This window comes from Perna viridis, chromosome 6 (genome assembly GCF_037379345.1).
Source record: "Perna viridis isolate PV_CMFRI_1.1 ecotype Kerala chromosome 6, ASM3737934v1, whole genome shotgun sequence".
Taxonomy (NCBI): domain Eukaryota; kingdom Metazoa; phylum Mollusca; class Bivalvia; order Mytilida; family Mytilidae; genus Perna; species Perna viridis.
Window position 1 is genome coordinate 49,435,545 of NC_142450.1, and position 23,369 is coordinate 49,458,913.

Consider the following 23,369-nt stretch of genomic DNA (forward strand, 5'->3'; position numbering starts at 1 on the left):
GTTGCTCATAAAAAGTCAAACCCGGGGCACACAAAAGAGGAAAGAAAAACTATAACACGTTGATTAAATCTGTTCTCATGGTGAAGATGGATACTCCGTAACGATCCACGTTTACGAATGGATATACTTGAATATAAATTGTCATAAATATACCGCTCCGTGTGGATCCATGTGCCAAATGAATAGACCTGCAGCAGCCCTAAACCTTTCGTAAAAGGCGACTAAATAACGCTCAGAACCATAAACGTGGGCTACGGAGTTCTGCCCACAGAGCAACTGGTTTGTGTGTCCAAGGTGGTGGAATTCGGTTCCACAGTCATGCTACATGCTGGGGGTCGTCAGGCCATGATACGGACGACCTGACTATAGTGGTGCACCGTGTTGGGAAAATTCCACATTCCTCGCACGTTAAAGAATCCTGCTGTGGTATTTGACAAAAGAAGGAGCCTCGACTTCGCTACAAGAGGCTAAATTATCCTTAAAATTATCAAAGTAAATAAAGATTAACACTTGGCTGATAAGCAGGAAGGGATCCAATCAGCTCTGATATGATCATGGTGTCTTTAGATACAATCTCATTTGTTCTGATCAGCATCCTGCTGTGATATGTAGATACTGATAAATGCCATGCATTTATATGAATAGGTTACGTAAATGCATTACATGTATATATGAATGGGTGTCAGTTTTTCATTGTCCGAATATATGAATGGGGTAGGTAAATTTTCGTGGCCGCACACCCGTACCCTTTTACCTGTTACCCCCTCCTCGTGGATTGATGAGTATTCGACATATATAATCTAGTACATTCAGTCCCTAGCGATTAATGAATTAACAGAAGGAAACGCTGAAGCTTGATGCATCATTACCGTAATTTTAGGGAAATTTCACTTCCTTATACAATCATGGTATCATTTGTTAACGTGATGATATTATTTTCTGATTATCCTGCATCCTGGTCATTTACAATAAAATAGGGGAAATGTTCAAAAACAATTAATGACCATTACAGTATGGTAATTAATCAAAATAAAAAGTGCTAAAATTAATGTCTGTGTGTAGGCATGACTATAAATATCGGGTCCAAACTAATTTCATTGTTTCTGGATACAGAAAACTCCTGGTATGTTAGGTTTATATATTAGATACTGTATTGTTTGGAATTTAAAGTTGGTTGTTCATTTTATTTGCTTTTCAAGAAAATCTAAGGAAACAATAATTGTAGAAACAAACCTTTTATGTCACTTTTGAGAATTATGCTGGTTGGCACTTTTTTGCCTAATTTCCCTTTTGAAATAATGAAAGTTTACTTAAGATTTGCCATCGCTCCCTCGCGTTTAAATAGTCACTTCCAGGATCACAGCCTGTATTATGTATAAATTTATTGTCTAAACTTTTCAAGTGAACAACAATGAGCAGAGTGGCATTATTCCTTACATTGTGTGCAATCTTTGCACATACCAACCTGTGCAATGCAAACAATACTTGCCGGGCACCAGCAAATAAATGGGGAGACGCCTGCAGGTATGTATGATATCTGTAATTAGCAATGGACAGCAAAATTTATATATTGAACCATTCCTCTGTGCAAATAATTTATAAACGATTGTATAATGTAGAAGTTATAAGTTACGTGATGTGCAAAATGTATCTGTCTATTTCTTGTTTAAACTAATTAATTTAGTTTATCCGTAGTGATTGAAATACATGTACACTTAGTATAAGATAGATAAGTCATACATTGTCACTAAATTCAGTTCCGATGAGGAATTGTGAAGCTGTTTAATTCCTCTTAGACATTTTGTAAATTTTAAATTTCATGAGAGGAATTATAATCGAGCTCCACATGATTGTTCGAAATTCACGCGTACGGAACTCCGTAAAAAATCGTTTTTGCTGAATTAGGGACTTATAATTACTATCAGTATTATATTGTACATGACTCAATTGTGACGTAACTTTGCGTGTGTATTTTTAACCTTTCGTGAGCAATATAAGGTCAAAGGAATCGATACACTGGAGAATATCTAAGTTGATCTTTTTATTTCAGCTCATCAACAACAGTCAGTGGTAAACCTGGACATAGAATAATGTATACTGTTACACTTAAAGGACCAGGTAATGGACAAACCAAAGTGTGTTGTCGTGGATACTCCCCACCAACAAAGGAATATCTCTCCATTGGCTGCGGCAGTGTTTCTGGCAATGCACAAAGTACAATCTCTAGGACTGTCGCCTGGGGAAACCATACTGAGAAACCGAAAATACAATGTAGAGGAGACCCACTTGCAACTGACGTGACATGGAAACACTCAAATGTTAACTAAAGAGTTAATTCATGACACGTGTTAAGACTATTCTAAACTTTTTAATAGTTGCAACAACATATTAACGTTTGTTGGATTCGTTTATTGATTTCAGAAATACATTTTGGGGGACGAAATCTATGTCACCTGATAACATTATTTTCTATAAAGACAAAACAATTTTCTAAATTATCTGCACCTTTGTATTGATCTTTCAAAAATAAACAAAAGCAAAATATCTGTGACGTTCTTATTGAGACCAAATAGCCAGAAAGTTCAGAATATCATCACTATAATAACTACAGACATTCTCTAACCTGACATTATTGTTAACACTCTCTTGTAACTCATACAGAAATCCATAAATAGATACATCATGTCTCTGTAAATACTGTTTCCTATCTCCTGGTACCCAAACGCAGGAAACATAGGATTCATCATTAACAGGGAAACAGTTCACATGAGTCAGAATTAGACCTTTTGTCATGTTTCTACCAAGTTCAAAAACAAAATTTTCTAAACGTATCTGAAGCCATGAGACAAAAGAAGGTTTTTTGCTCTCTTTGTCATAAACAGCAGACACAATAATAGAATCATTTTGAGATGTAACAGATTGTATTTTCATTATAAATCCTGACTTTTTAAGATTCTTCATCCTCACCAGATGTTCTTTAGCCCCTACGTTTACATAAATATGTTGTTGAATTTTAACAGGACTTTCTGTCATAGATATGATGTAATACATTACATCCTTGAAGTAAAATGTTTCTAGTAAATAAACATATGCATTACTTAAATTACTATCACATATTAATTGCTCTATATTACAAGTATTTTTACCAATATGAATGAAAGTATTATTAGTTTTTATTTGCCAGATGGCATTAACACATAAACATCCTGCATAGTAAGTCATGTTAGCACATGTTAAAACTAATCCTGAATTAATACAGCTCTGTACTTCATCTAAAGACATTAGTAAATGTATTTTCTGTGTCTTCGAATCTATCACATATTTATTAGCAGAGGTTATTCCAGTCCACATTGGTAAGCACGAAACTTTTGACAATCCATATTTAACAAGGCCCAAGTGAGTCTAGATTTATGATGACAGACTGTAGTTGAAGTGCCCTCCATGGCTCCTGTATGTTTTGCCATTATCATGAACATCGAGTCCTATTCCATACCACTATTATTCGTATTCATAGCCAGGCCCTACAATCATCGATTTAAAATTGTCATTTGTCAGAATTGAGTTAGTACAACTGAAAGCAGAATAAACAACATTGGTCAGAATTGTGTATAACTGAAAGCAGGATATACAACATTGGTCAGAACTCAGTTAGTACAACTGAAAGCAGGATATACAATATATTGTAAGAGCTATCTAATTACAGTTCAAAAACAAAATTTCCTAAGGTAATATCTGAAGCCACGAGATGTCTTCTCACAGACATGATTTCCTTGTCATTAAAGTAACGGGTTTTTATTATTATTATAATTCCTGATTTTTTTATTGATGCTTTTTAACTTTAATACTGTATTTTACCCTATTAATGTATAACTTAAAACTTACTGTGAATATAGCAATTTTCGTGAATTATCGAAATTTTCTTGGATCATAGATTCTTGGATTCATGGAATTATTTTGGCTCTTTAAAGTTTTCAATCCACTAAGTCCAAGTTCATAAAATTTGCATCCCACAAACAGAAGTTCTTCCATAGTAAATACATTGGTCAGTTTGATAGTCTCTAAATTTGAAACATGATAGAATATTCAAAGTACCACTGGTTTCTGAGACAAAGTGATTGTAATTAATGTATTTAAGGTACTATAAAGCCTTTATCGCAGTTTTTGAAAAATGAGAAAGTAAAACTATAAAGGGCAATAACTCTAAAATGAGTCATAATGCGCATGCTGATAGAATTTTGTATTAAAATTAATACCATTACCTGGATATCTGATCAAAGAAGGTCAACAGGTCAACAGCTGACATCACAAGTCAACAATAAGCCTCCATTCCTTTTATTTTAGACCCACCATATTGAGCCTGTTCAGAGCCTTCCTCTAGATTGATCGACGGCTCTAGAACATTGGTACGGTTATTGTAATACTTCACCTTAAAAATATGTATCATAAATTCAACTATCACCTGAAATACTAATGCTATATTTTGTTATCCATTAGTTTATCAAAGATGATGCAAATTGTAAGGTAAAGAAGAAATAAACAGCTGCAATAAAACACAACATACACAATGTACATCCCTAAATTTTCAGTGTTTAATAGAACCATAACTCAGACTTGGAGCTTCGTTCTATGAAGACAAACATTACTGAAATACCTCAGGTTTTTTTTCAATTTTTGTCTGATGGATGAGTGGAAAAGTGCTGTTGATAGCTACAGGTACTATATAATAGTGTACTACCTACCAACCATTTTTTACCAGATTCTGCTTTTTCAGTGTTTTCAGGGGAGTTGCAATGACAAGCTTCCTGTACAAGAAAACCTGTTCATGGAAGTTCAAGGAGACAAAGATTCTTAGAACCTATAATGTTTCATGAAATGTTAAATAAATTCTGAGAAGTTACAATCTCCTTCAGTGGTTTATTTCATGAAATTTAAAAGTTCAAAGGGGTATTACTCAAACAATTGATCCTGGTAATATGCACAACTATATATCAAGTCCTAACTACCTACCAAGTTTCATAAGATTCAGTTCTGTAGTATCCAAAGTATTGTATTTTCAAAAGTATGACAGACAGATGGATGGACAGGACAAAAACAATTTGTTTCTCACCAAGAGTGGAGAGAGACTTAATAAAGAACAGAAAACTTATGGTTTTTACCATGAATTACTTTGGATCAATTTCATTTAAATTTATACACGACTGGGTACTCACCATATAATATAATTCAATTTCCAGATCATGGTTCCCTGTGTACTAATCACGATATAGTACTTAAAAAAACTTAAGTTCTTATTGATAATTGTTATAATCCATTAAACAGAGACTACCATACATGCTAATTACCATGAGTAAACAGTATTTTTTTACTTTTTGTTGTAAATGTTGGACAGTAATCTTCAAAATCTTCTTGTCTCCCTTAGATGTGAGTCTAAAGCCATTCAGAATACCATAAGGTCCAAACACTAGCTGTTCTTACTTCAGTTGTTTGTCCTGGAACAGTTTGAATATTGTTACAACTGTGATAGTCTTACTAATACTGGCTAATCTAAAGAGTGGTGTAGATAAACAGACAGTCTTGTGTTTGCTGCTCCATACTCTTGGGTGTAAAGAATATTGTCACCGTATTAAATAACAAGAGATCCTCCGGGTATTCTCTGCTGTCTCGTGGAGTCCTTAAGTATTCACTCAAGTTTATAAAATGGCTTGGTGTCCATTCATTTGGCCTTATTGTGACTGATAGTGACAGTAAACAGTTATCAGAACTTATTTTTTATCGATTGTCCATGTCAATTGTGGTATTGTTGAGTATTTCAGTTGATATGGTGTTAAATAAGACTAACAACAGACAACAAATTACCGAAAACTAATCCGATTCATAATCAAGTACAGTCCACAATAAATATAACACCACCGCAGCAGCTGGTACTGCAATGGTCCTGACTTGGTACAGGCATTCCAAAACGAAATGGTGGGTTAAATATAGGTTTTACAGCGCGTTAAACCTCCCTCTTCTATTGCGGCGTGAATGTACTATTGATGGTTAACATATGATGCCATGAGTCCTGGGCTAGAAAAATCTTCTAAATTCTTAACATCTGTCTGTATTCAAATTAATTCTCTAGACTTTTTACATCAAAAATACTTAGTAGTTAAGAATACCGTTAGATTAAGAATGATTTTCACAGTTTATGATGCCAGGGCCTAGATTTAACCGTTGACTGGATGTAAAATATATAGAGCACTTCTATTAGTTTTGTCAGTTTGGCCTACAATATTTGGATCAAACTGACAAAAAAAAACTTGACACACTGAATCAATTCATGTTTACAGATTAGAACATTGAGTTTTTTACCACTAGGTTTAGAAGTTAAATATAATGAATAGCAAACAAAAAATTTATGTGTAGTAGTCAATGCTGTTTTAAAGGTGCTTTATACCACTGATAAATGAACTGCTTTAAAAGAAGTCAATACCATCTACTTAAAGCTTATGTTTCCAGAATCTGCAGAAAAACTTTCAATATGCATTGTTCCAAATTGAAATGAGGCACCAAGCATTAAAATTGGAGGTAGAATCGCCAATGTTCTAAATAAGTAGATGCTCTGAAACATAAACAGATGAATCACACAAAATCGTTTTATCAGACGTGACTTTTCCGGAAATGATATATACAGTTATGACGTGATTATTTGAACATTTAACACAAACACAGAGCATGTGAAAGTCTTGCTTATTCCCATTTGGATATTATTTCAAACATTATTTTAATAGTAAATCAAAAGGATTGCACATCGGGAGTGGCTTATAAATGTCCTTTCCTAACATTCCAATTGGTTTAGACATCAGCGGTATAACAGCATAAATGTGCATTCAAAACTAAATCAAATGTTGTTTGAGAACAAATAACGCTGTTGCTGATAATAGGAGAGTTCTTTTAGATGTCATCACTTTCCAGTCATTTTGTTGTGGTTGGTAAAAAACACAACATTGCATAGGGCATCAACTTATAATTATCACACCTTTTTCATTTTTTTTAGATAACAAGTGAGGACAGAGACTGGCATTGCACGAGGGGCAAGTATGGACGCAGACTGGTATTGCCCGAACAGCAAATTTATACATACGATTTGTCTTGAATGTGTTTGCATTGTCTAGAAAACTTCTCCATTAATGATATCAAAATTGGATCATGCAAATGTTGATAAATATCCATTAAGATGTGTTACTAAAAATTCCAATATGGATTGCCATAAGACAAGTCATATACATATTACAATGCTTCTTTCTTGAAGGTGTACTTACATGGATGTGTTGAACTTGCTACGTCATGTTAAGGATTGACCATTTCACTTTGATAAAAATTCTGGACTCTGAGACTATTTCGGGGTTTGGGAATGCTCTATTTTCAATTCTCTAAAAAGCCTGTCAATTACTCTTCCTTGGTAATGTGTGATTTGCTAGGAATTTACATCTATAAGGTCTTTGTTTTTACATTATTCCTAGTTAAACAGTTCTCTAGCAAAAGAGAATAAAACTGCATAATGGAAAAATTTCTCACTTATAGTCATGTACTCAACAAATAACATTCGAAATTCTTATGAAACAAAATTATAATACCGGTATATGAAGGACTTTAAGACTAACATCGAAATTGGCTCACAGTTAAAACTTTAAAATCAATATTTCAACTAAATCTTGTAACAAACAATTTTAATCAACTTCTAAATAATTATATACATTTGTAGCCTGAAAAATGTTTCCTTAGACAAAAACTGTATACTATAGTACTTGTTTTGAAGCTGTATAAAATATATCCAGAGGCACTGCAAGAATCGTTTGGTTTCAGAACCAACGTAACATGTCTGTACATTCAGCATTTCAAAACACTGTCATTGCCTTTTCTTTAGAATTCTTATTTCATTAAATCCTGTAAATCTTCACAATTTAATCAAACTTATTTTTTTACGTGTGTAGCATTAATGTCTTCATCTTAAACAAAACAATCCTTTTTAACTGTGCAAATCAAACTCAATGGCTATTGAATATTCTAAGGGAAACGTCATCTGACATAAGTATGGCTATAAAACATTTTTAAAGAATATTTTATCTTGCATGCATATATGTGTATAATATCATAATAAAATGAGCTCACACCACCGCCATCAAAACAAAACATATCTCAAGCGCTGAATCCCAAAAGAGATTTGGTCATGAACTAAGTCTAAAATTATTACAAGGTAGTTGTTTAGTCGAAGCATATTTGGTTTTCATTGCATTCTGAGTTTGGTGTCACTATAATAACTTATTTCATTTCAAAATATATCCCTACCTACCGACACTACAAAATTTCAGAATGGTGATCGGAAACATAACTTTATTTTTTTTTCGGCCTTGGAGATTCCTCATCAATAAAAGGCGTGCGCCAATAAGTTGACTACCTATCTGTCTTACATGCACTTGAAACTGTTGATTTTATTCCGAAAAGTATTTTGCTGGGTCAAAGATTCAGAAAATTCTGTAGTCTGTACAATTAAAGAGCAGATCATAAATTGGATCACTGGGTCATGGTTCGACGTTAAATCGCTTGGTAATGCATTTAATGAATTGACTGGATTAACGTGGTCACATGACTACTATAATTTCCCCGAATATACCATGACCCACATTTTTTTTTGGGGGGGGGGGGCTGTCCCGAGTCAGGAATTTATGGCTTCTGTATGTCTAATTTCGTTTTCACTTTTAGTTTATTTTTATGTCAATTGAGTATATAGGAGCAACTCTTTTGCTGTTATCGTGTATAATGATCTTTTTGGGACCAGCTGCAGCTCGTCCTGTGATATGAGGACTTCCTCGTCCTTAATTGAAGACAAATGTGTGGTCTGAGGCTGATATTTTCATCCTGGTGAGGTTTTTGTCTCTTTGACATAAATACCATATCAATTCTCGTTATATATTTCCAGCATTTAACATTTAATAGTGACATAAAAAACAACACCTGATGTAATTGAGGTCGGACTGCAAAATCATGTTTGTAATAAAAAATTAGGGCTTTGTTTACTATTGGAGTTAAAACTATATCTACCAAATACTTTTTTTATAAAGTAAACAATTATCAAAGTTTTAGAAAATAAAATGAAATAAAAATTCACACATTTCGTAAATCTTACTACTAAGATTTTTAAGAATCTGTTTTCATAATTTCGTGTTTAACATTCTATCTTACATTAAATTCCCTTTCACTTCTTAAGTCCATCTATTTCTTTGTACGATACACTATGACTTCAACAAGAGCTTTAACAATTATTATGTTTCTCCTGAATTAACCCGTCTGAAAGGAAACCAACAATACCTATATTACCACGAAGAGCAATTTTGACTTACAAGTGTTCGCAACACAAACCTATACCAGATCATTTATGGCAACTATGAAAGCGAGATGTTTGGCTATATAACTATAAACAAGGTTTAACCCACCATTTCACTTTAAATTGCCTGAACCAAGCTTGTTTTCCGGTCTATCATTTGCTTTTCCATTTCATGTATTATTGAATACGTTCCTCCAATTTGTGTTTATGGGTTCGAGAATTTGTTACTACCTTTATCTAGTCTTGGCAATATCTCCTAATATTCTGATTCAAAACAAACTTAAGACTTGTTGCTGTAAATCTTTTTATTCGGCGTTTCTACTTGCTAAAAGAACGATGTGTGATTACTTTTGTAAACACGAGAAATCACAGATAGAGTAATCAACAATATCACTGAGAGTTTGAGAAACCGTAATTTAATTTGCTAAACACAGCTTCAACATGTCGGAAAGCAGTTTTAATGTAAGCCGTTAACCACGGTGCAAATAGTTTACGAATGAGGAAAGGTATGAAAATGTAACACTCAATATGGTACGGCATAGGCGGATCCAAGTGCCCCTTTAGGGCCCCTTTTGTGCTCGAAAAGTTTGGTTTATTATGTGGTAAAAACTGGAATCACTAGAGTGACTCACCTTTTAGTCAGTCAGCATTCTGAAACCACCACTGTGTGGGCTGACAAATAAATCGACAAGAGTTACTATATGAAATGCACAATTAACGAGCATGCCATGTTTCTTTGTTAGTTTTCTGTAGTGCATAAAGCAAATTTGTAGACAGAACATATAAACACTTTCAAGATTTTAAAGAGTAATCAAGAGAACCACGATTCTAGTAGAAATCAAAAGAAAGTAACCGAGGGACAAAGGCCTTACAAGGAAACAGATACACACAACAAAGAACATAAAATAACCAAAAATAATACGTGCAAAGCAACACAAGTAAATGAACAATTCGGATTCCACTAAAACAGGGAGCATGGACCAGGTGCACCGGTAGGTTAAGCGGCCTTTGCTTTTTTAGAAACACCCGCCGAGTTGCTCATAAAAAGTCAAATCCGGGGCACACAAAAGAGGAAAGAAAAACTAGAACACGTTGATTAAATCTGTTCTCATGGTGCAGATGGATACTCCGTAACGATCCACGTTTACGAATGGATATACTTGTATATAAATTGTCATAAATATACCGCTCCGTGTGGATCCATGTGCCAAATGAATAGACCTGCAGCAGCCCTAAACCTTTCGTTAAAGGCGACTAAATAACGCTCAGAACCATAAACGTGGGCTACGGAGTTCTGCCCACAGAGCAACTGGTTTGTGTGTCCAAGGTGGTGGAATTCGGTTCCACAGTCATGCTACATGCTGGGGTCATCAGGCCATGATACGGACGACCTGACTATAGTGGTGCACCGTGTTGGGAAAATTCCACATTCCTCGCACGTTAAAGAATCCTGCTGTGGTATTTGACAAAAGAAGGAGCCTCGGCTTCGCTACAAGAGGCTAAATTATCCTTAAAATTATCAAAGTAAATAAAGATTAACACTTGGCTGATAAGCAGGAAGGGATCCAATCAGCTCTGATATGACCATGGTGTCTTTAGATACAATCTCATTTGTTCTGATCAGCATCCTGCTGTGATATGTAGATACTGATAAATGCCATGCATTTATATGAATAGGTTACGTAAATGCATTACATGTATATATGAATGGGTGTCAGTTTTTCATTGTCCGAATATATGAATGGGGTAGGTAAATTTTCGTGGCCGCACACCCGTACCCTTTTACCTGTTACCCCCTCCTCGTGGATTGATGAGTATTCGACATATATAATCTAGTACATTCAGTCCCTAGCGATTAATGAATTAACAGAAGGAAACGCTGAAGCTTGATGCATCATTACCGTAATTTTAGGGAAATTTCACTTCCTTATACAATCATGGTATCATTTGTTAACGTGATGATATTATTTTCTGATTATCCTGCATCCTGGTCATTTACAATAAAATAGGGGAAATGTTCAAAAACAATTAATGACCATTACAGTATGGTAATTAATCAAAATAAAAAGTGCTAAAATTAATGTCTGTGTGTAGGCATGACTATAAATATCGGGTCCAAACTAATTTCATTGTTTCTGGATACAGAAAACTCCTGGTATGTTAGGTTTATATATTAGATACTGTATTGTTTGGAATTTAAAGTTGGTTGTTCATTTTATTTGCTTTTCAAGAAAATCTAAGGAAACAATAATTGTAGAAACAAACCTTTTATGTCACTTTTGAGAATTATGCTAGTTGGCACTTTTTTGCCTAATTTCCCTTTTGAAATAATGAAAGTTTACTTAAGATTTGCCATCGCTCCCTCGCGTTTAAATAGTCACTTCCAGGATCACAGCCTGTATTATGTATAAATTTATTGTCTAAACTTTTCAAGTGAACAACAATGAGCAGAGTGGCATTATTCCTTACATTGTGTGCAATCTTTGCACATACCAACCTGTGCAATGCAAACAATACTTGCCGGGCACCAGCAAATAAATGGGGAGACGCCTGCATGTATGTATGATATCTGTAATTACCAATGGACAGCAAAATTTATATATTGAACCATTTCTCTGTGCAAATAATTTATAAACGATTGTATAATGTAGAAGTTATAAGTTACGTGATGTGCAAAATGTATCTGTCTATTTCTTGTTTAAACTAATTAATTTAGTTTATCCGTAGTGATTGAAATACATGTACACTTAGTATAAGATAGATAAGTCATACATTGTCACTAAATTCAGTTCCGATGAGGAATTGTGAAGCTGTTTATTTCCTCTTAGACATTTTGTAATGAAAAATCACAGTACAAATTAAATTTCATGAGAGGAATTATAATCGAGCTCCACATGATTGTTCGAAATTCACGCGTACGGAACTCCGTAAAAAATCGTTTTTGCTGAATCAGGGACTTATAGTTACTAACTATCAGTATTATATTGTACATGACTCAATTGTGACGTAACTTTGCGTGTGTATTTTTAACCATTCGTGAGCAATATAAGGTCAAAGGAATCGATACACTGGAGAATATCTAAGTAGATCTTTTTATTTCAGCTCAACAACAGTCAGTGGTAAACCTGGACATAGAATAATGTATACTGTTACACTTAAAGGACCAGGTAATGGACAAACCAAAGTGTGTTGTCGTGGATACTCCCCACCAACAAAGGAATATCTCTCCATTGGCTGCGGCAGTGTTTCTGGCAATGCACAAAGTACAATCTCTAGGACTGTCGCCTGGGGAAACCATACTGAGAAACCGAAAATACAATGTAGAGGAGACCCACTTGCAACTGACGTGACATGGAAACACTCAGATGTTAACTAAAGAGTTAATTCATGACACGTGTTAAGACTATTCTAAACTTTTTAATAGTTGCAACAACATATTAACGTTTGTTGGATTCGTCTATTGATTTCAGAAATACATTTTGGGGGACGAAATCTATGTCACCTGATAGCATTACGTTCTATAAAGACAAAACAATTTTCTAAATTATCTGCACCTTTGTATTGATCATTCAAAAATAAACAAAAGCAAAATATCTGTGACGTTTTTATTGAGACCAAATAGCCAGAAAGTTCAGAATATCATCACTATAATAACTACAGACATTCTCTAACCTGACATTATTGTTAACACTCTCTTGTAACTCATACAGAAATCCATAAATAGATACATCATGTCTCTGTAAATACTGTTTCCTATCTCCTGGTACCCAAACGCAGGAAACATAGGATTCATCATTAACAGGGAAACAGTTCACATGAGTCAGAATTAGATCTTTTGTCATGTTTCTACCAAGTTCAAAAACAAAATTTTCTAAACGTATCTGAAGCCATGAGACAAAAGAAGGTGTTTTGCTCTCTTTGTCATAAACAGCAGACACAATAATAGAATCATTCTGAGATGTAACAGATTGTATTTTCATTATAAATCCTGACTTTTTAAGATTCTTCATCCTCACCAGATGTTCTTTAGCCCCTAAGTTTACATAAATATGTTGTTGAATTTTAACAGGACTTTCTGTCATAGATATGATGTAATACATTACATCCTTGAAGTAAAATGTTTCTAGTAAATAAACATATGCATTACTTAAATTACTATCACATATTAATTGCTCTATATTACAAGTATTTTTACCAATATGAATGAAAGTATTATTAGTTTTTATTTGCCAGATGGCATTAACACATAAACATCCTGCATAGTAAGTCATGTTAGCACATGTTAAAACTAATCCTGAATTAATACAGCTCTGTACTTCATCTAAAGACATTAGTAAATGTATTTTCTGTGTCTTCGAATCTATCACATATTTATTAGCAGAGGTTATTCCAGTCCACATTGGTAAGCATGAAATTTTTGACAATCCATATTTAACAAGGCCATCAAGGTCCATATCTTTGGCCCATGTATTAAACAATAAGGCCCAAGTGAGTCCAGATTTATGATGACAGACAGTAGTGGAAGTGCCCTCCATGGCCCCTGTATGGCCCCATGTTTTGCCATTATCCTGAACATCAAGTCCTAGTCCATACCACTGTTGTCCATGTTCATAGCTAGGCTGTACAATCATCAATTTAAAACTGTCATCGGTCAGAACTGAGTTAGTACAACTGAAAGCAGGATATACAACATTGGTCAGAACTGAGTACAACTAAAAGCAGGATATACAATATTGGTCAGAACTGAGTACAACTGAAAGCAGGATATACAACATTGGTCAGAACTGAGTACAACTAAAAGCAGGATATACAACATTGGTCAGAACTGAGTACAACTAAAAGCAGGATATACAACATTGGTCAGAACTGAGTTAGTACAACTAAAAGCAGGATATACAACATTGGTCAGAACTGAGTTAGTACAACTGAAAGCAGGATATACAACATTGGTCAGAACTGAGTACAACTAAAAGCAGGATATACAACATTGGTCAGAACTGAGTACAACTAAAAGCAGGATATACAACATTGGTCAGAACTGAGTTAGTACAACTGAAAGCAGGATATACAACATTGTTCAGAACTGAGTACAACTGAAAGCAGGATATACAACATCGGTCAGAACTGAGTTAGTACAACTAAAAGCAGGATATACAACATTGGTCAGAACTGAGTAGAACTGAAAGCAGGATATACAACATTGTTCAGAACTGAGTACAACTGAAAGCAGGATATACAACATTGGTCAGAACTGAGTTAGTACAACTGAAAGCAGGATATACAACATTGTTCAGAACTGAGTACAACTGAAAGCAGGATATACAACATTGGTCAGAACTGAGTACAACTGAAAGCAGGATATACAACATTGTTCAGAACTGAGTACAACTGAAAGCAGGATATACAATATGTTCTATGATTTATCTAATTACAGTTCAAAAACAAAATTTTCTAAGGTAATATCTGAAGGTATGACAGACATGATTTCCTTGTCATAAACAACTGAGAAGTAACTGATTGTATTCTCATTATAATGCATTATTTTTTTATTGCTTACTTCTCAACTTTAATACTGTATCTTACCATATTAATGTAATAGAATAAAACTTACTGTAAAGGTTTCTTTATTTGTAAATAGGAATTTTCGTGAATTATAGAAATTATTCTTGCATCATAGATTCTTGAATTCATGGAATTTTTTAGACCCATCAAAGTTTTCAATTAAATTCATAAAACAATTGTGTATTGACCAAACCACCAAATTCAAGTCCATAGAAGTTGTACTGTCTTTGAAAATTGAGAAAGTAAAACTACTAAGGGCAATATCTCTAAAAGGAGTCATAATGTACATGTTGATAGAATTTGTTACTAAAATTACAACACCATTACCTAGACATCTGATTAAAGAAGGTCAACAAGTCAACAGCTGACATCACAAGTCCACCATATGCCTCTGTTCCTTCCATTTTAAACCCACCAAATTGAGCCTGTACAGAGCCTTCCTCTAGATTGATCGACGGCTCTAGAACATTGGTACGGTTATTGTAATACTTAACCTTAAAAATATATACCATGAATTCACCTGACTTCTGAAATACTAATGTTATATTTTGTTATGCATCAGTTTATCAAAGCTAATTCAAATTGTAGGGTATAAAAGAAACAAACAGCTGCATTAAAATACAAGACACACAATGTACATCCCTTCATTTTCAGTGTTTAATACTCAACATGGACCTTCCTTCTATAACAACAAACATTACTGAAATACCTCAAAACCATTTTTGTCTGATGTGAATGGAAAAGTGCTGATGAAAGCTACAGGTACAATATCATGCTGTACTACCCACCAACAAAGTTTCACCAGATTCTGTCGAGTGTCTTCAGGGGAGTTGCAAAGACAAGCTTCAAAGGGACAATATTTCTTAGAATTACAAACTACAAAGTTTCAAGAAATATGGTTAAATAAATTCTGAGGAGTTACAATCTGTTTCAGTGGTATATTTCATGAAATTTAAAGTTCAAAGGGGCATTACTCAAACAGATGATCCTGGTAATATGCACATCTACATATCAAGTCGGGGGGAGGGAGACTTATTAAAGCAACCAAAACTAATGGTTTGTACAATGAATTACTTTGGATTAATTTCATTAAAATCTATACACATGACTAGGTACTCACCATAAAATATTTTTCAACTTCCAGATCATGGCTCCCAGTGTACTAATCATGAAACTGTATAGTACATGTAGTATCACATAGAAAATTTAACAAGTGAAGTCTGAGGGAAGAAAATCCAGAGAAAGATTCAATATCAAAACACTTAATCTAGATACTTACTTCTAGTGGATAGCAATGTGTCTGTCTGGCACACCCAGGAAGTACATTGTATGAAATCTGTTGAACATAGTCAATATAAGGCATCCCTGTCACAGCCTCTATCACTTTTCCTAATATCAGATATCCCAAGTTGGAATAGGCATGTCTTTTTCCTGGAAAAGCATACACATACTTTTAATCATTTATTTTTATACACATAAATTATCACAGGGAAGAATCTCTAGTGAAGTGTAAAGATATGACACATTAAAATATCTTTTGCATGTTTTGTACTGTTCATGTTATTCAATATGTATTTTAATTAATGTGCATATGATTTTCTGCAGCTTAAAAGTGGCTTAAAAAACTTAGTTTTTATTGATATTTTTCACAATCCATTAATTAAACAAAGACTACCATACATGCTAATTACCTGGAGTAAACTGTAACTTTTTACTCATCATATATCTAATAAGGGTCTCTTCGCTTTGAGGACTATCTGAAGTAACTTTATGTAACTTCCAGAAGACTGCATCACCTGCTTGATCCCTATCCCAGCCTGCTGAATGTTGTAGTAAATGTTGGACAGTAATCTTCAGAATCCTCTTGTCTCCCTTAGATGTGGGTCTAAAGCCATTCAGAATACCATTAGGTCCAAACACTTTCTGTTCTAACTTTAGCTGTTTGTCCTGGAACAGTTTTAATATCGTTACAGCTGTGATAGTCTTACTAATACTGGCTAATCTAAAGAGTGATGTAGATAAAACAGGCAGTCCTGTGTTTGCTGTTCCATACCCTTGCGTGTAAAGGATTTTGTCACCATATGAAATAGCAAGAGATCCTCCAGGTATGCTCTGCTGTCTCATGAAGTCTATAATTATTCCATCAAGTTTTATAAAATGGCTTGGTGTCCATTCATTTGGCCTTACTTTGGCTGAAAGTGAAAGCAAACAGTCATCAGAATTTATGTTTTTCATCAATTGTTCTGTTACTTGTACTGTTGAGTACCAGTTGATAAGGTGGTAACTTATGGTGCAAAAAATCCTTGCCTGGGCTCAAAAAATCTTCCAAATTCTTGACCTCTGTCTATTCATATCAAATTTTCTGGATTTTTTACTAATCTTGCCAAGTCTGCATAAACTTTCCAACAAGCATTGTTCTACATTAGAAAATGAGGAATCAAGTAATAAATTAATAAATAGAGAGGGAGCATCAGCAATGTCCTAAATAAGTAGATGCTTAGAGAAGGAACATCAGCAATGTCCTAAATAAGTACATGCTTAGAGAGGGAACATCAGCAATGTCCTAAATAAGTAGATAATTAGAGAGGGAACATCAGCAATGTCCTAAATTCAATTATTTATGTAAATACTCTGAAACATGAATGGCTCAAAATTGTTCTGTCAGAAGTGACTTTTCTGGAAAAGGGGCTTGTTTGAATTTTTGACAGAGACACATGTCATGTGTTAAAGGAAGTCTTGCATATTCCCTTTTTATTTTTAATTTCAAACATTTTTTTTGATAGTAAATCAAAAGGATTTGACAACAGTCAAGGCCTATATACATGCATCTTCTCTCCTAATATTCTCATTGGTTTAGACACACAGTGTTAAGACATCTGTGACATAACAACATAACTGTGCATGATCAAACAAGTCAAATGTAAAATGAGTACAAATAGCTCCATCCCCCATAGGTAAACCCTATAATTATATTAAAGGAGCTGTTGCTAATAATTAATTTGCATTTGTATAAATATGCAGACTTAATGCATTACCTGTATCTCTGGCTAGTTGTTAAATACATTTGCAGAATATTCTCACCTGATATCACACTGTATGTATGGTCAACTTCCATTGTTGAAACTTGAAGTTTATTAAGTGTAATGGTGGAGTTGATTTTCTACTATTGAAAATGCAAATTATTTGTTACTTAACAGTCGACATGTCCTCATTCACTGGCTTCAGTACTAATACTAAAATAATTTATCAAATTTGAAAGAGTAATCAAGGGAACCAAGGTTATAGTGGTAATCAAAAGAATGTAATCTAGGGACAAAGACCAGACATGGAAAACAGACATACAGAATTTAGCAAATAGACAAAATAAACATCAAGAAAGGTACAGACAATGATGGTATACATGTATCTGTCAAATTATTAAAACTAGCAAAACCAGAGATAACAAAACCTTTCACAGATCAATAAATCATTAGAAAAATCTGTATTTCAAGACAAACTAAAACAGGCCCATTACCATTACATAGAACAACACCCTTGAAAAAAGTAACTATAGGCCTGTGAGCATCTTGCCTGTCATATCAAAATTCATTGAAACAGCCATTAATAACCAACTCATGGAATATTTTAGTTTGCATTTCCACCCACACTTATCTGCATTTCGACCAGGATATGGATGTAACACAACATTATTAAAAATTCCTGAAGACTGGAAACAACCTCCTGACGAAAACAAATACATTGCATCTATTTTTATGGATTAAAGTAATTTTTTAAATGTTTACCGCATGATCTTTTATTTCAGAAATTAAAAGCCAATGGATTCCACTTCACAAAAAATAGCACTCTATACAATTATGCAGATGACAACACCCTATCCTATGCATATCACAACACAGACATGGTTATACAAAATCTAGAATCTGACATTTTAGCACTTGGTTTTCCAGAAATTAAATGAAGGCAAATCCAAAAAGGTTTCAGATTTTGGTGGTGTAGAAAAAACAAGGGATAAAAATATAAGCTTTAATTCGGTTGGAAATACAATCAACTGTGAAAATGAAGTAAAACTACTTGGGGTTACCATTGATTTTGAACTGAAATTCAACAGACACTTCTCAAATATTTGCAAAAAGTCATCAAAACAACTTAATATACTCAAAAGAATTGGAAAATACCTAAACAGATTGAGCAAACTTACAATATACCATTATTATCAAACTTTAACTCTTGTCCACTCAGTTGACACTTCAGTAGCAAAAGCGATACAAACAAAATTGAAAAAACCCAAGTGCAGGCACTTACATTTATTTATAAAGACTATCAAAGTATCAGACGGATAAGATTTATGGCAATCAAAAGTATTTAACGTCATACACAACAGAAGTCCATCATACTAACAGGACTTAATAAATATTAAAAACACCAATTATTCTTTTAGGTACCAAAATTAAGCAGCAGTCCCATCAGTAAACAACTACATATGGCATAAAATCATTCAGATATACTGCGGCCTAACTATGGAACGAGCTGCCAATTACTTTAGAACCCAGACTTCTTTCAGCCAGTTTTAGTCTTATCAATGCATGAAATGGCAGTTAATGCAAATGCACCGCATGCACATAACCTCATATATTTTGTTAAAACTAGTACTTGTTATTTCCATGTTATTTATATTGCTTGCTTATAGTGTTATCTGATTTGCTATCATCAATAATAATTTGGTTATGCTTATTGCTAGCTGTTTTATTTTAGCCTTATCATTAGTTTATTTATGGTCCAAGTTCATTTTTGGAATTTGCATGTACACTCCTTGAGACGTTTAGGTTTCCCACATGCAGGATACCCAAATGCATGCTAATAGCTCACCAAACACGATAAACAAACACTCCCAGCTTGCGTTTAAATGCATGATAAACGAACGCTCCTAAGCATGCATTTAAATGCACGAAAGACGAACGCTCATATTGTACATTTAAATGAACGCAAAATGATGTGTAAATGCAAGAACGCTAAAATGGGAAATGTGAATGTTTCAAGGAGTGTATGTAATTGAAGGGTAGAACATGGTGTGACATTGACACGTATGATCTGTCTCTTGAATTGTTGCAATTTTATTTTGCTTGATTTGCTGATTTGTATGTATTTAATGCCGAATGTCTTGTGTGTCTTATGACTATGTGTATTATTTGTTTCTGTTATATATGTCGGTTTTACAGGTCCTTAGAGCTAGCGCTTGTGTTGTAATGTTTTACATGTACCGACTTTACATAGAGATTTTGAACTCTGAACTTGAAGACTCATAAAGTAAGAAGTGATAACAATTTAAGAATACAGGTACTACAAGCAATGTGTGTTCTATGTCAAAACTTCAAACAATCAATCTGACGTTGGGTTTTTATCAGGAGGGGAATGAAACTAACTTTTTTTCTTCTTTATGGTGAAGGTCTTGCTAAATTGCACACTACGTACTCGTAACCATACCTAAAATTGTTTTTTTAGTCGCGAATTATAAATTTCATATTGATTTCTTTTTTAATCCAAATTTTTTCGAGTTTTTTTTCAGTTGTTTGATTTTCTAGATTTATATTTCCCCCTTTGGAAGTCAATTTATATCAATATTTATCAATAATGTGGAAAAGGATTGATGTAAAACGTATCTTTAACGATTACACCAGTATATATGAGGAGCTTTTTGATAAAATCGAAAATGCCATCACTGTAAGTAAGAAGAATTAGAAATATTGCACTATTGAAACTTTTAAGATAATAAATAGACAGAGCCAAGTACATCTACATGACCTGATAGAAATAAAAGAAGATATAAATATAATTTTAGATATCAGAACACAGCAAAACTACCCAGCGTCTGAACATCGTGGTATAGGTTGAATTCCTTTAAATATTTTGTTGTAAAAACCTGGAATGACATGTCAATCCTTTTTCACAAAGGATCCTCTTTTACTCAATTTAAGAATATTCTGAATTCATAGCAAGTCATGCCATTGTTCAGGGAGTGTATATTGATGTGATGTAAATGTCATTTATGTAATGCATGTACACGGTATTCTACACAAAGCACGGAAAGCTTGATACACTCCTTGAGACGTTTAGACTTCCCGCAAACACAAAACCCAAACGCATGCTAAACGCTCACCAAACGCACGATAAACGAACACTCCAAGCGTGCGTTTAAACACACAACAGACGAACGACGAAAAATAATAATATTGACATATAATGAAGACAGGAAAAAAAGAAAATAAAATTAATGAAATAATACAAATTAATAATAGCAAAAAACATATAAATCACAGTTAAATCAAGGAAATAATCAAAGTACAAGAATAAACGAACGCTTCTATCATGCGTTTGAACGAACGCAAAACGATGTGTAAACGCACGATAAACGATGCACGAACGCTAAAATGGGTAACGTGAACGTCTCAAAGAGTGTACTCACCCAATAATTTAACTAAACCGTTCAATAGGCTCATTCGTAAGGGATATAGTTGTGATATTATTGTTGACTCTCATAGGATAACAGTTTTTGGTATTAACATTGATTCGCTCATATGGTCTTTACATAGAAATTAAAACACTATATATAAAAGCAGTTTTTGGCATGAGAATGGTTGTGTCCTTATTGTGTGACTTCTGGTGTACCGTGATTCTCAACCCCGCATGGGAAGAATTGGGATTGGTTTTACATACGATGGGGATATAACTTTTTGTAGGTTTAAACTGGTCTGGAGCTGGCATATCAATTAACTGCTAGTAGTCCTCAGTTTGTACATTTGTGTAATTTATATTTACATTGCAACAAGGGACTCGGGCCTTTTTGAACTGATTTTTAGGTTTTTAATTGTGTAATCTTTTTTCCACAGTGGCCAGATTTTGATTGTTTGATTGATTGTTGGGGTTCAACACCCGAGCAGCAATATTTCAGGTATATTCAGAAGACAGATTTTGAAGGGAAGGGTTGTGATCCCGCCAAAGTACTTTAACTAAGCCGCATTTTTAAATATGTTCTACACAACATTTATGCTCTTTTTTTTTCAACCCATACGGTAGTTGAAAGTTGGAAATGTAAATTTCAAGGAAAAAAAATCCATTTCAGGACCCATAACTAATTCATTCGTCAACAAATCTTTCTGAAAAGTTTGTGCATGTCCGTCCTATCATGCTGAATAATTTTACTCCCTGCCAGATTTTAGCTGAACCCAACTATTTTTGACTTATTTGCAAAATTCTGCAAATTGACTCCTATGGTCTATTTTTAGTGATGGCTGCAATGTTTTTTGTCTGATCAAAAATCCACATGTAGGGATTGTTAAAAAACATTAAGGAAAATTCATGCAAAGTTTGGTTACAATCTGTCAAGTAGTTTCAGAGGAGAAGATTTTCAGTTGGAAACATAAAATTCTGAGAAAAAATCCATTTCAGGTCCCATAACTCATTCATTCATCAATGGATCATCATTCTAAAAAAAACTTCAGCATAGGTCCATCCAATCATGCTGAACAATCTTACTCCCTGCCAGATTTTAGCTAAACCCAATCGTTTTTGAGTTATTTGCAGAATTCTGCAATTTAACCGCTAGAGTCTATTTTTAGTAATGACAGCCATGTTTTTTGTAAGATCAAAAATCCACACACAGGGATTTTGAAAAATACCCTAAGGAACATTCATGCAAAGTAATATGAAATGAAAAAAATTCAATTAAGTTAAAAGTGATTCCTTGTATTGTGGTCTATATTTACCCAGTAAGAACAACATTTTGTGCATGTAATAATCATTTCCAGCCGCACCTACCGGTGCACCTGGTCCATGCTCCCTGTTTTTAGTGGAGTTGGAGTTGCTCATTTACTTTTGTTACTTTGTTTGTATGATTTTAGTTACTTTATGTTCTTTGTTGTGAATGTCTGTTTTCCATGTCTGGTCTTTGTCCCTGGATTACATTCTTTTGATTACCGCTATAACCTTGGTTTCCTTGATTGCTCTTACATCATACTTTAGAATTATTACCACGACTTACTTAGCCCTAATTTCACTATAAACAAGACAAAAATGAAGTTCTTTGAATGAAAATGAAAGGATTTGATTTTTTTATGTAAAGAATAAAGACAAGAAAAGAAAATCGTGTATCATAAACTTGAAAGATTGTGTGAATATCATGTTTACTGAAATTTACTGAAGGGCATAAATTCTTGCATGTAATAATCATTTCCAGCCGCACCTACCTTGATTACTCTTACATCATACTTTAGAATTATTACCACGACTTACTTAGCCCTAATTTCACTATAAACAAGACAAAAATGAAGTTCTTTGAATGAAAATGAAAGGATTTGATTTTTTTATGTAAAGAATAAAGACAAGAAAAGAAAATCGTGTATCATAAACTTGAAAGATTGTGTGAATATCATGTTTACTGAAATTTACT

The 23,369-nt window shown here is 33.9% G+C and overlaps 4 protein-coding genes across 16 annotated transcripts; 2 read left to right on the forward strand and 2 right to left on the reverse strand.

Annotated features, from left to right (window-relative positions):
- The first annotated feature begins 1,060 nt into the window (after positions 1 to 1,060).
- On the forward strand, positions 1,061 to 2,544 carry LOC148615453 (uncharacterized). Its single transcript, XM_088590334.1, has 3 exons — positions 1,061 to 1,123; positions 1,403 to 1,524; positions 2,051 to 2,544. Exons 2-3 carry the CDS (start codon positions 1,412 to 1,414, stop codon positions 2,325 to 2,327), a joined length of 390 nt encoding a protein of 129 aa, XP_088446460.1. The 5' UTR covers positions 1,061 to 1,123; positions 1,403 to 1,411; the 3' UTR covers positions 2,328 to 2,544.
- A 12-nt stretch (positions 2,545 to 2,556) lies between these two features.
- LOC148615454 (uncharacterized) lies at positions 2,557 to 5,876 on the reverse strand. The gene is made up of 3 exons (XM_088590333.1): positions 5,343 to 5,876; positions 4,260 to 4,426; positions 2,557 to 3,521 (listed from the first exon to the last, which is right to left on the reverse strand). Exon 3 carries the CDS (start codon positions 3,349 to 3,351, stop codon positions 2,557 to 2,559), a length of 795 nt encoding a protein of 264 aa, XP_088446459.1. The 5' UTR covers positions 3,352 to 3,521; positions 4,260 to 4,426; positions 5,343 to 5,876.
- A 5,580-nt stretch (positions 5,877 to 11,456) lies between these two features.
- On the forward strand, positions 11,457 to 12,957 carry LOC148615455 (uncharacterized). The gene is made up of 3 exons (XM_088590350.1): positions 11,457 to 11,519; positions 11,799 to 11,920; positions 12,467 to 12,957. Exons 2-3 carry the CDS (start codon positions 11,808 to 11,810, stop codon positions 12,738 to 12,740), a joined length of 387 nt encoding a protein of 128 aa, XP_088446476.1. The 5' UTR covers positions 11,457 to 11,519; positions 11,799 to 11,807; the 3' UTR covers positions 12,741 to 12,957.
- Positions 12,956 to 20,347, reverse strand: LOC148615456 (uncharacterized). 13 transcript variants are annotated; one of them, XM_088590342.1, is made up of 6 exons: positions 19,369 to 20,347; positions 18,008 to 18,086; positions 16,618 to 17,118; positions 16,206 to 16,357; positions 15,254 to 15,420; positions 12,956 to 14,035 (listed from the first exon to the last, which is right to left on the reverse strand). In XM_088590342.1, exons 2-6 carry the CDS (start codon positions 18,039 to 18,041, stop codon positions 12,970 to 12,972), a joined length of 1,920 nt encoding a protein of 639 aa, XP_088446468.1. In that variant the 5' UTR covers positions 18,042 to 18,086; positions 19,369 to 20,347; the 3' UTR covers positions 12,956 to 12,969. The 13 variants fall into 13 exon arrangements, with proteins under 13 accessions (XP_088446468.1, XP_088446467.1, XP_088446469.1 ...); XM_088590341.1 differs by having other exon boundaries at positions 18,008 to 18,089; XM_088590343.1 differs by having other exon boundaries at positions 18,008 to 18,089; positions 20,268 to 20,335.
- Positions 20,348 to 23,369: the final 3,022 nt, after the last annotated feature.

What these genes read in the sequence shown, in the direction of transcription:
- LOC148615456 (XM_088590336.1), bottom strand. Translation starts at nt 17,161, where the DNA reads ATGAAAAACATAAATTCTGATGACTGTTTGCTTTCACTTTCAGCCAAA. An exon ending in CACATTGCTATCCACTAGAA is followed by an intron (nt 15,421 to 16,205) that starts GTAAGTATCTAG and finishes TATATTTTTAAG; the next exon opens with GTTAAGTATTACAATAACCG. An exon ending in TTCTTTAATCAGATGTCTAG is followed by an intron (nt 14,036 to 15,253) that starts GTAATGGTGTTG and finishes TCCTGCTTTCAG; the next exon opens with TTGTACTAACTCAGTTCTGA.
- LOC148615453 (XM_088590334.1), top strand. Translation starts at nt 1,412, where the DNA reads ATGAGCAGAGTGGCATTATTCCTTACATTGTGTGCAATCTTTGCACAT. An exon ending in AAATGGGGAGACGCCTGCAG is followed by an intron (nt 1,525 to 2,050) that starts GTATGTATGATA and finishes TTTTTATTTCAG; the next exon opens with CTCATCAACAACAGTCAGTG.
- LOC148615454 (XM_088590333.1), bottom strand. Translation starts at nt 3,351, where the DNA reads ATGTGGACTGGAATAACCTCTGCTAATAAATATGTGATAGATTCGAAG.
- LOC148615455 (XM_088590350.1), top strand. Translation starts at nt 11,808, where the DNA reads ATGAGCAGAGTGGCATTATTCCTTACATTGTGTGCAATCTTTGCACAT. An exon ending in AAATGGGGAGACGCCTGCAT is followed by an intron (nt 11,921 to 12,466) that starts GTATGTATGATA and finishes TTTTTATTTCAG; the next exon opens with CTCAACAACAGTCAGTGGTA.